General features: G+C 35.3%; 1 protein-coding gene across 1 annotated transcript in view; it reads right to left on the minus strand.

Annotated features, from left to right (window-relative positions):
* Positions 1–13,172, minus strand: part of rsrc1 (arginine/serine-rich coiled-coil 1) — a 144,472-nt gene that overhangs the window by 58,132 nt on the left and 73,168 nt on the right. Inside the window, exon 6 of the mRNA XM_058799579.1 lies at positions 1,005–1,056. Coding sequence (XP_058655562.1) covers positions 1,005–1,056 — 52 coding nt within the window. The remainder of the gene's footprint in view (positions 1–1,004; positions 1,057–13,172) is intronic.

Raw genomic sequence — 13,172 nt, forward strand, 5'->3', positions numbered from 1 at the left:
ATATTTTGTAAATTTACTACTGTAAATTTATCAAAACGTCGTTTTTGATTAGTAATATGCATTGCTAAGAATTCATTTGGACAACTTTAAAGGCGATTTTCTCAATATTTTTTGCACCCTCAGATTCCAGATATTCAAATAGTTGTATCTCAGCCAAATATGGTCCGATCCTAACAAACCATACATCAATGGAAATATTATTTATTCAGCTTTTAGATGATGTATAAAACTCAATTTCGAAAAATTGACACTTAAGACTGGTTTTGTTGTCCAGGGTCACAAATGTCAAATTACCACTATAACCAGCAGATGGCAGCAGAGGAGCATTAATTTGCTTATTAGTCATTAATTTCTACTTTTTGCTTTATATTTTGAAATTATAAAACCACTATTATAAAATATCAGATCATCAAGAAATCTAATTTTGTCAAAGTTTTGCGCTTTTTTTGTGTATGAAGAAAGAAAACTCACAAAGTGCCTTGAAAAAACACAAACTTCAATTTGCAACTGAATCACACATCAAGAGTGTTCCTTTTATAATCACTGAAGTTATCAGTTAGTTCTGTACAATACTAGAAGAATAATGGTATATTTAATAAGAATAGAATATATTATTTGTCTATCTAAAAATTAGATTTTGCACGTTACTGTTGTTATTAAAAGTACATTTTGTATGCTTCCCAACTCAAGCTCAGTGCTTTACTGTCAAATGTGTATTACCAAGAAATAAACGTGTAATATTATTAATAGCTGCACTTATTAATGCAAAACAATATTAATTTTATGATTAAAATATCTTTATTCTCAATACCCCCTCCCCCAGAGATGCTCCGAGCGCCACCATCTATGCTGGTGCCACCGCTCTCAAATGTTAGTCTGGAGCCCTGTCAGATGCATATTGAATATCCACAAAATGAGTGACCACAGCAAACGGTTGAGTTTTGCAGTGATGAGCAGAGAATGGAGAATACTGAGAGTCTTAAGAGGAATGAAAACAGTCGTACCTGCAGCCTGAAGCACCAGCTGGATTCGAGCTTTGGCCTGTTCTGCAGGAGTCTAGAACCACAGAGAAGCACATTAGTAAACTGTCTAAACACTGGATTAGGAAGAAACAAGATAATAGAAGACGACTCCAACCTGAATAAACAAACACTAAATATTTGCTTTTATTTTTATTTTTTTAACTTAGCGATTCATTTGAATTGTTGTTTTCAATAAAAGCAAACATTACAAATAGACATGCTGACAATACACCAATAATAAAAGTTAAGAGAAAAAAATTGACAAACTGAACTTCTTTTAACTTAACATTGTGTTTTTAGAATGCTGTTTCATGCACAAGACGCTGCAAAAGACGCAAGACGTGAGCGCAATGCTCAGACACATCCATCAAGTGCACATTGAAAACTGACTGTCTACATTTTGGCTAAGAAATATTCAGCAGTTTCATTCTTCATTTGTATTTGTATTACTTCATTGTTTCCGTGCATCTTTTCCGCAAAGACATTTAACAACGCTCTTAAAAATAACGGTTCCAAAAACGGTTCCATTTGAAGTGATGCCATAGAAAAACATTTATGATTCCTCAGAGAACATTTTAGTGAACAGATCTTAAAAAAATAATAATAATAATAAATAAATAAATAAATATATATATATATATATATATATATATATATATATATATATGATTTTTCATAAACTTAGGAAACTTTTTCATTATAAAAACATTTTGTGCAAGTTTCCATTGATGGTATAGGGGTAGCACTTTAGTATTAGGGACCAATTCTCACTATTAACTAGTTAGTTTGCCTATTATTAACATATTGGCTGTTTATTAGTGCTTATAAAGCACATATTCTGCATAACCATATTCTACATCCTTAATCCACCCCATACCTAAACTAAACAACTACCTTACTAACTATTAATAAGCAGCAAATTAGGAGTTTATTGAGGCAAAAGTCGTAGTTAACGGTCTGTTAATGGCGAGAATTGGATCTTAAAATAAAGTGTGCCTGGTATAAAGGTTCTTCATGGAACCAACAATGCCAATAAAGAACCTTTATTTTTAACAGTGAATTTGTTTTACATTCACACCATGTTGATCACTTCATGTGTGCCGCACTTGAAACAAAACTTTCTTTAACCGGAAAGAAAGTTTCTTCTTACACTTGTAGTTACATTTCAAGTCGACTAAAAATGTTAAAAAATCAAAATTGTTATCTTGAATTTGACAAACATTCTGAAAAAAAAAAATACAGCATCACCCAGCCCTACAATACACAAAAACATTTAACAACACAGCTTCAGTGGCAGGGTTAAAAATAATAATTTTCTTGAGGAAATCACATCTTCAGTCACTTACAAATGACGATAAATCCCATCGGATGGCGAGGGTGTGCAGGCGCGTGTAAACATGCACACGAGGGCTAAACGTGTTGAAATTTCCAGCGCGGTGGCTCTGGAAGAGGCTGGGATATAATTCCAATATCTCCACTATTAGATTCCAGCCTCTTAATTGTCAAGAAAGAAGAATGATGAGGGAGGCAAGTTATAAAGGGCTATAGATTGCTCTCGAACGCAGGAGAGCCCGGTGTGTGTTGGTGTTATGAAGGTGTGTAGGATTACAGAGAAATTAAATGCTAATAGGATGAAATTTAAATGTGGATCCTGCAAGGCTCACCGTAGCTCTTCGGAGAATGTGGGTGTCGCTGACAGCGCTAACGCACATTATTCAGCAGAAATTTGATTTATCAAACTGTAAAGGTGTCACTTTCTAAAAATGTCATTTGGGGTGATGACAGGGAAATATAATGACCCGCTTTAATGTAAAACTGTCACTCCGCCGTGTCTTAGATGACAAACACATCAAGCTCCGCTCGGAAATCTGCTTGTTTTTGACACCTAGCCTTCGATAACTTTGACAAAAACACGGGCTGCTCTTCTCTGTGGTCTTTCTGAGCGTGCTCCTCTTACTTTTTCTCTTTTTTCCCCTCCTTTATATTGTTATCAGAAGCATATCAGACTGTTTCGGGGCATCAATCAAGCAGACAGAAATAAAGGAAGGATTATTGAATGTTCAGATAAACCCCCTCTCCTCCCATTCAAAGCCGTCTTCTCTTCTCTCTCCCATTACAATAACATCCAGTCATGCCGCAATAACGAGGCGGAAGAACAGACGGATCACACGACTTAAATGGAAGGATAATAGCTGGCAGGGCAATCATCTTAGTTACAGTTTATTATGAAATTTCTACCATTGCATTTGCATTTGTTTCAAGTGACCCTGAGGCAAGTGTCCAGAGATATTACACCACCGAGTGTTTAGACAAGAAAGAAAAAAGGAAAACACAAAAGGGAGAAAAAAAAAAAAACGAGCATCAATATGAAGAAAAATATAATTAGTTTCAAAGGATGACAAATGGGTGGCGGATTAATAATTAGATAAGTTTGTCAAATTATGAGACAGGCCTCATTCTGGCAAACACTGAGCAATAAGAGAGAGAGAGCTGATAAAATTTGACACAGATATAATACAAATAAGCTACAAAACACTGTTTGACACCCACATCCCGACTGGATTCACTAGCCCATCTAATCATAATAACCCTCCACACGGCGGCCCTAACTAACAGAACTGACCGGTTAATGATGGAAGCGGACGCTCTGAATCCTAATTAAGAAACAGAAACAGGTGAAAGCGGTTCCATGTTGCAGCACTGCTTAAAAAGGTTTAAACTTACAGAAAAGCATCCTCACTGATTTAAAAAAATAAATAAATGAAGGGGCCCGTATACTAAAAACGGAAAACTGTTTATGCATTTTGGCTGTTCATTTAAACGACAGCGGCATTTTGAGGTTTGTACAGGTATGTGCGCAGGTACGTAGAGTTACTTCACAAAGTGACATCGCCAACTACTGGCCTGACGTGAATAATACAGTGATTTTAGCCGCTTTCGTGGATCCATGTGAACGGGGATTGAAAGCAAAACTTTCCAATAATGCAACAGTAAAACTTTTCCAAAACTGTTTTTCAAAATAAAAAAGGACAATTCATCCAAAAATGAAAATTCTGCCATTATTTACTCATCTTTTTGTCATTCCAAACCTTTTCTTCTTGAAACAACTTCAGACCTCATTGACTTTCACTGTGTGAAAAAAATAAATAAATAAATAAAACAACACAAGGATGTGCACGATGACTATTCCCTAAATAGAAACCATGTTTAACACTTGTGCTGTGCTGAAAATCCTTTACCTAATTTGGTGTCTGTGGTCAAAAGTGACAGACCTTTTAGTATTATTATGCAATATTATCACCAAACTGTGGATCCAATCTTTTTTTTTTTTATTTTTATTTTAACAGGTTTATATTTCTTTTTGGAAAAACTGAGGTGCATAAACTCAGATCTGTGCTAAATGAGCATCAAACCTGTGCTAAATTAAATAAAACAGGTTAACAAGAATCCAACATTAGGTAATAAGATAATATTATATACAAAATATATAACAGTAAAAACAGTAGCATAGTGAAATATTATTACAAAAACTTGTCTATTTTATGTAATTTATTTCTGTGATGCGCAGCTGTATTTTCAGCATCATTACTGCAGTCTTCAGTGTCACATGATCTTCAGAAATCATTCTAACATGCTGATTTGCTGCTCAATAGGGCCCTATGAAATCCATTTCATTTTTTTCCCAAATTCAGTTTGATCTATTTCCAAATTCCGTTTAAATTGTTTTAGAATTCCATTTTTATTTTTTTTCCATTTACATTTTTCTAGACTAGAGTTTTAATAGTTAAATTAACAATATATTAATCAAAAAGCATGTCTGATTAATTGACATCATGAAACACACAATTTAACAGCAATTTATTAAAAGTTTAACAAAAATTACATTTTGAAATGTAATGAAATAATGTTTAATGTACAATGAAATACATTTATTTTTTTCTCAAATTCAGTTTTATTTTTACCAAATTCTGTGTTTTCCATCATCATTAAATTTTAATAATCAAAAGCATCTCTAATTAATTTACATTATAACTAAATATATTTATTATTATTTTATTTATTTATTTAGTTTTTTTTTTTTTTTTTCAGAAATACTTTTACATTTTTCTGGGAAATAATTTTTCAGGTAAATATTCCTTAAACAATAATGTTTTAATGATAATTATATTAGTAGTAGTACTATCATTACATTAAGTAATATATTTCTGTCACAGTTTCTTCAAGTTGAGCCTAACTTATTTTGCTGGGTTGCTGTAAAGACTTTTAGTTTCTGTTCGTATATGATATGACAAGTTTTTCTCAAAAGTAACGGAAGTTTGCTCAGGAAGTGACTCTCGGAGCAGTTCTAGAGATGTATTAAGTGAGCGGCAGAGGCTGAAAACACTCAGTATGTGTGTAATAAATGAAACCGCGCGTCTGCGCCATTCATTCAGACACGCAGAACATGCAGGATTCATATTGAAATGGTATTTTTGCGGCTTAATATTCACAGACACATGTCCATATCATGTTTTGATTTAAGTGTACTGACCTACTTTTGATTTTTTCATCCACAATTTGGCAAATTCCATGACATTCCACGTAATACAGTAAATTCTGTTTTTATGGCTGGATTCCGCAATTCCGACCGCATTTTCATATAGGGAAATCATAGGGCCCTACTCAAGAAAAATGTCTTATTATTATCAATGGTGAAAACAGTTGTGCTGCCAAACATTTTTGTGGAAACTGTCGTTTCAACCAAGGTTTTTTTGTTTGTTTGTTTGTTTTGTTTTGATGAATAGAAAGTTTCTAATAAGTGCACTTGATTTCTTATCTACAGTGTAAGTGTATGTGTAATAAACGTAGTGAAATCTGCACTGCTCCAGCAGTCTCTCACAGCACAAACAGACTTGAACTGTGTGAGCTAGCTGGGGCAGCAGAGATGATGAGTCCAGGTTTCATGGGGTTTAGTGTCCTGGAGAGGTCCTGGATCAGCATCTATCTCTCATTCACTCACACACGGCCATCCTGCATAAACACTGAGCCAAACCAATTATCTCAATTACCACACCGCAGATCCACATCCACACTGCTCAGAGCTCCTCTCTGCTTCCTACTGTCTACAGCTACACTCATCCTCTGCCTTTACAGTCCATATCTGTCCTGAAAAGCATTATATTATATATATATATAAGCAGTGATATATTATATATCACTGTTTATGTCCATAAAATATGATTTGAAGAACTCCAGTAGTCTGTTTGTGCTATATATATTTATGTGTGCTATATATAATATCTGACAGATTCATTTTTGGGTGAAATCTTTTAAGGAGGCATTGTGGAAAACAAGCCTATGAAAGTACTTAAAAAAAAAATGTATATATATTTTTTTACATTGTTACAACAAATTCTATTTCAAATAAATGCTGTTTTAAACTTTCTATTTATCAAACAATATGAAGCAGAACAACTTTTTAATAATCAGAAATGTTTCTTGAGCAGATAATCAGCATAGAATGATTTCTGAAAGATCATGTGACACAGGAAAGCAGCTTTGATATCAGGCATAAATTACATTTAAAAATACAATCATATAGAAAACAGACTTTTTACTGTAATATATTACATTACAGATTTTACTAAATTTTTAATTAAATAAATTCATCATTGGTGCAACTCTAAACTTCCGAACAGCAGTATATAGTGTATATATATGGCCAATATAGTATATACAGAGTTTATTCCGTTACTCATCGCCCATCTCATCTCATCTGACTTCTTCATCCTCATTTATAGTCATTTTTCATTTGTTATTTCCAACCTCTGGCCCACTCCTTAACCTAAAAAAATAAATAAAAAAATAAGGACTGCAGCATTACGTTACAGGATCCCCCTAGAAAATGCAATATTCTGTTTTTAATATCCAGGTCTATAAGATCAGGGTAGAGATGGGCTCCAGTGCAATATGTTTATTTATATATTTATAACAAATACTGCATATCAGGAGTTCTGGGCCGGGCGTCTATAAAATATAATGTTGTGTATGGATATCTTTTTTAAATATAATCTCAATATGAAATCGGAGGCCTTTTTACAATGTGCCATACTTCAGGACGGCGCTAACAGCATTTAGGAAAGCAGAGGCTGTTCATCTTTGTGTCTACAGTAGGCACTGCCGCTGCATAATAATAAGCTTTCCTGCCCCAAAATGTTATTTAGCCGCCTGACGCTCATTTCTCAAACTTCACCACTTTTACAATTTTCCCAAACTTTTATTTCCTTGATTATTGCCAACAAGATTTCATTACGTATTTAGAATGTAAACAAGCGTGAGTGATGACAGAGGCTTAACCGCGGCGGTCCTCGCCTTCAACCGCGCAATTCACATAAACCCTCCCTCCCCCCTACAACACACACACACACACGCGCACAGAAGAGTCAGGACAAAATGGAAGGCAATTGTATTAATAGACTTTTTTGACATGCACGTGTGTGTATTAGTGCACGTGTGTGTGTGTGTGTGTGTGTGCGCGCGCGTGTTGAAGCCAGAGCGGGCTGGGCGTTGGGCTCACACTCAACTCACATAAATCATGTAGAAGAAAAATGAACAAATGTGGCGGCTAACTCATCTCCTCGCCATCCGGAGAAAATGAAATTCACTGGAATACCTATCAAAACTGCAATCATCAGGAGATAAAATCGCCTTTGCTCTATCTGCACTTTCCGATTTAATTTCCTTTATGCCCTTGACATTCAGAGATACCATTTAGATAATGCGTATACAGTAAGGGACCAGTTCACCTGGCGTGATATATACACGCCAGGACCTCGCGCTAAATCCGACGCCATCGTTTGGAAATGGAGATGTGATACTTCTTTGTTGTTTTTGTTCTGTTGTGAGATCTATGCAAAGAGGAACGCATCTTAACGGAGAGAGAGAGAGATAAAGCGGCGGGATATGAAAGCCGTGCCCGTCCCCTCTATCAGTATGACATGCAATTATGTCTGGGCAGGCGTCAGGTTAAAGGTCGGCCTGATGACTCCATCATTTAGCCGGGTGGCTTATTTCACAAATGCAGGGAGACGGAGGCCCGTGGCAAACTCGCAGACACCTCCAATCTGATGAAATCATTAGTGTAATAAGCATGTAAATCTGCTTGCAAATTATCCTCGCGCAGCTCCTCGGCTTTCATTTAGCTGACACTCGGTGAGGTGTTGTCAGATCACCTCTTTATCCCACAATCAAATTACTGGCAAACACGGCGAGAGCAGGAGAGCCGGAGCACGGGAGCGAGACAGACGGGGACGAGCGCTGGAGGCCGTGTCCGGACGCTCCATTGATTTCTAAAGCCCTGATCTTCCCTCGTTCTGTTCGAGGAAGACAGGTGCTTTTGATGATGTTATGGGATAAATCTATTATTAAGCAGCCAAAGATCTGGCGGAGCCAAAACAGAGCCGTTTCTCGCAATCGCTGGTGCTAATATGAAGCATAAATAATTCATTACATATAAACAAGGCCTCAAAAGCTAAAACCCATGGGGAAAATCAGTTTTACATATCATTTCTGCATTTTTAAAGCTGATGGACATGAGATTAAGACAGAATGACCCAACACAGAACATTCATACATACTACAGAAATAGAGGGTGGTCACTTTTTTTTTTACTGTGATTATTTAGCCGTGCATCCGATCTAGCTAGATTCAGGCCTCTATAACGAAGAAAAATTGTACAAGAGAGATCAGTAAAGCAATAAACCAAAAAATACACAGAAAATCAAATAAACATCCTCGGTTTTTCCACACAAAAACTAATAAGCATAACCATAAAAGTCCCACAAAGAAATAAGGTTAAATGTGATTTGCCATCTAAACTGTGTTCGCCATTCGGCAAAATTAAGAAGATCCAAATTTTCTTGAAAATGTTGTGGAAATACAGTTAAGTTTCAGTAACTGGATATTTTTGGAGCTAATGGTCGGGAATGTAAGATTAGAAGTAACTACTTTTAAGATTGTTATAAAGTTGCTTCCGTCTAGACTTTGTAAAGTTTGCCGTCTTTTAACACTGGTACATCTGAAGCTTGTAAATGCGGGGCTGTTTATGGCTCATGTCTGCAGGGTGAATGTGAATGTATTTCGGGGAGGGATGCAGGGGGCGTAGACTTACTGTTCATCGGCACAAATCTTGATAAAATACTGCAGCACCTGCTGTCTGACGAACGGATGCAATCTACCAGCTTTTATAAAGTCGACAATAAATTCTCAGATACAATTTTCACATATTCAAATTTTCAGGAATCGTAGATCTGAAGACGGGCAGACTCGCGTATCTGCATGTTTTACTGGAACTACGACTTCATCGCATTTAATGCACAAATAAAGTGCAAAAACACAACTGTCGCTGTTAACGTTCATTTAAATATTTACTCAACATAAACTCTTGCTAGTTGATCAAATTAATCCACTAACAGTAACATACTGTACATGTATCACAGACAATCAAATATCAAATTATATCCAATGGTGGAAATGCCATTTTAAACACGTTTAAAATTTTAAAGCTGTAATATGATTGGATTTAATAAAATTGGATGTGGACATGGATGTGGATTGGAGATGAATGTAATATAATTAAGTCCATGGCACCATAATAATAAATAAATAAATGATACAGAGATTTTTTTTCTTCAGACCATTACACTGTGTTTGAAGTCTGAATAGATTTAACAGCACCTTAAAGGTAGTAACACTGCAATTTTGTCATGTGAAGCCCAAATTGTACTTCAGTTTTTACACATACACTACAGTAAGCGTACAGCATGTAAAAAAACTTGTTTTTCATCGGTTACAACTTGTAGAGAGAAATAGCGCAGACACTGGACGATGAAATTTTCTAGTTCGCATTTGTTGCATGCCAGTGTTTACACTATCAAATGGAGTATGTGTGTTCAGCTGTACATGTACACTAAGCATTTGCATCAAAACTAAATGCGTTGGGCTTGAAATCACATTAATTTGCAGTAAAGCCCAACAAAAAGTGTTTCCAAACTAGTTTGTGACATTTGAAGTATTGACAGTTAACAAAATCACATTAATTTGCAGTAAAGCCCAACAAAAAGTGTTTCCAAACTAGTTTTTTGTGACCTTTGATGTATTGACAGATAACAAAGTTAAACAAAAACGATTGTCTCAATACATTTTATTGATAACTAGCATTTCTATCAGCTGTTATCAGTAACATTTTGCTATACTAAACTTTTTTTCATGGAAATGTAGGGTTGGGTATCATTTGGTTTTTTTTCGATACCGGTGCCAAATCGATACTTTTAAAACGGTACCGGTGCCTAAACGGTGCCTGAACCGATACTTAAAAATAATAAAAAATAAATAAAAATTACCAATTAATAATTGGATTGGCCATTAGAACTAAACACATGTCTTTTTCATTCATACTGGATGCCAGAGGGCGCCCTCGCACAAAAAATCCACATATCCAGTCACAGAAGTAGCGGAACTCAGCTCCAGGAAATCCCCAATATGGACAAATGCATTGCTATGGATGTAACAGAGTAAACAAGATATAAACGTTTTGAATGATAAAACAAATACAATAAACACTCGACTACGACAATGTATAGTTTATCTGTGTTATTCAAGCCATCTCTGGTATTTTCATAATAATTAAGTATATTTATAATCCAATGCTAATCGATGTATTAGTAGCCTATGGAACATTTTCTGCCTCATTCTGTGACAAGAAGCTACATCAGATCACAAAAGGAAGCATTTAACTGGTGTTGTGGACTAAAAAGGTTATAATGTTCTCTTTCATTGGACAACAGGTTTAAAAACGTGAATACAAGATACATTTTTAGCTTTAGGCATTTTAATTTAAGAATGTTTAGCTCAGCTAGTTAATGGAGGGCTACCTGCTGCCGTCAGAGCGAGTGTAATTTCTGCATTTACGCGCTCCTCGGATGCTCTCATTTCCCAAGTTGTGCTTTTAAGTCGGAATGTGAAAACAGCACGCTCGCGTTACTACAAAGATTTGTTGGACTTGTATTATTAGAGCTTTCAGACTTGAGTTCATGTGCATTTTCTCACTCGGGAAATTATTTTTCACGTGCGGTGCCGGTAATGATGCTTCTTACGTTCGTTTTGGAGAAACAAAGGACAAATATTTCAATCGATCGCTCAGGCATGGCACCGAAATGAGGCACCGAAATCTCCTTTCTGATTCGGTTCTAGCACATACCGGTTACATAGGTACCGGTGCCATATTGGTACCGGGTTTCGGTACCCAACCCTATGGAAATGTAGTACATGAGAAACTATAAAAAGGCTAGGAACTTTTATCTGAGGATTGACACTTTACTTTTTTCCCAACGAGCACAAGTTGAAAAATGTAAGAACGTACGAATTTTAAGGTGCACAGTTAAAATAATAATAATAATTAAAAAAAGAACATGTTTTGTTTTCCTTTAATAAAGGGATACACTGAGACATTTACAAGCAAAATGATTTAATTTATTTAAATTGATTCAGAAGCTACAATATTTTACTTTCATTTAAATGCCAGAGAATGTTTATTCTGTAATCAAAATACCAATAATAACCAGGAAAAAAGATGGTCGGACCTTTAATTATAAACGAGCCCTAAATAGGCCAAGACTCTTATTTTGAAGTGTCTATGCTTTACTATTGCTGGCTGCTCATTTCAAAACATGTGTGAGATTAGGACAGTCTACACCACCAACTAACCATTGTCATAATTTATAATTAATTGAACTTTGCTAGTGTCTGTGCTCTCCAGGCTTGGCACACTGGATTGGTCATGTAAAGAGACTCATTTCAAACAGACATATTGATTCAAGAGGGTTATGCATGTAATCTTCTTTTCAATAATTCACTGTGCTTTTATACAACTGTAGATCAATGCATGCGCTCATAAACTCTCCTCCCCTTTCACTCGCTCCTCTGTCAAATCTCTCCTTCCATCAGCCCTACTCTATCTTTCCTTTCATCCTCTGTTCCCTCTACATCTGTCCATCTCTCTTATCCTAATGAAGATGAGTTAATTACACATTAATCAATGACACACAGTCAAAAAAATAATAAAAAATGGTTAATTCTCTGGAAATGGTGCCATACCAGTGATATGGTTAACAGGATACTCAACTAAGTCATGTGATTTGAAAGATATTGTTGTTTAGTCTAGGGACGCAATGATACCATTTTTCCAATCCAGAGTATCAGCCGATACCGATACAAGCAAACAAAAGTGAATCCGTGTAGGACTTAATCTGGTAAAATGTTACACACTGCTCTTTGTATTGTTGTAAAATACACTAATGAAAACAAGTAAATGTATTTATATATAAATATGTACTATAAAATTAAAAGACGGAGTCCTATCTATCATATGTTGCTGCCTTTTTTGATTATAACAGCTGGCACAAAACATGTTTTGAAAAATAAATGTTGCGTATTATTTACATTATTTTTGCAAATATAATGTGATTTATTACAAGCAACACCAAAAATACCAGAAAGTACTCTGTTATCCATTCACATTATGGATATTTCATCACTTTTCTGTGATGAGCACAGCACTTCATGGTTGAGCATAGGGCTAGTAAGTAACTATTAATATTTTGGGTAACACTTTATTTTAGGGTCTCTTAACTAGTAACTAGCCAATAACTAGGCTTATTAGCATGCATATTACTAGAATATTAGCCATTTGTTAGTACTAATTAAGCACATGCCTTATTCTACATGACCTTATTCTACATCCCTAATCCTACCCAACACCTAAACTTAACAACTACCTTACTAACTATTAATAAGCAGCAAATTAGGACTTTATTGAGGGAAAAGTCGTAGTTAATAGTGAATTAGTGTTCCCAATTCTAAAGTGTTACCATATTTTGTTGCATCTTAAACATACTGGCTATTAAAATTTGGCTATTTAAAAACACATATTTGCTGACCTCTAATCTGAGTATTGGATGGGAAGCAGTGTCTATACCCATCCACAAAATTATAGTTCAGGATAGACTAGCAAAGCACAATTATATACCATACAATAAATAACTAAATAATAAATAAAGTAAATAAATAAATCAACCAACCTTTGTTTCGTCAGACAAACTCTATTTTAAAGGT

The sequence above is a fragment of the Onychostoma macrolepis genome, chromosome 15 (assembly GCF_012432095.1).
Source record: "Onychostoma macrolepis isolate SWU-2019 chromosome 15, ASM1243209v1, whole genome shotgun sequence".
NCBI lineage: Eukaryota > Metazoa > Chordata > Actinopteri > Cypriniformes > Cyprinidae > Onychostoma > Onychostoma macrolepis.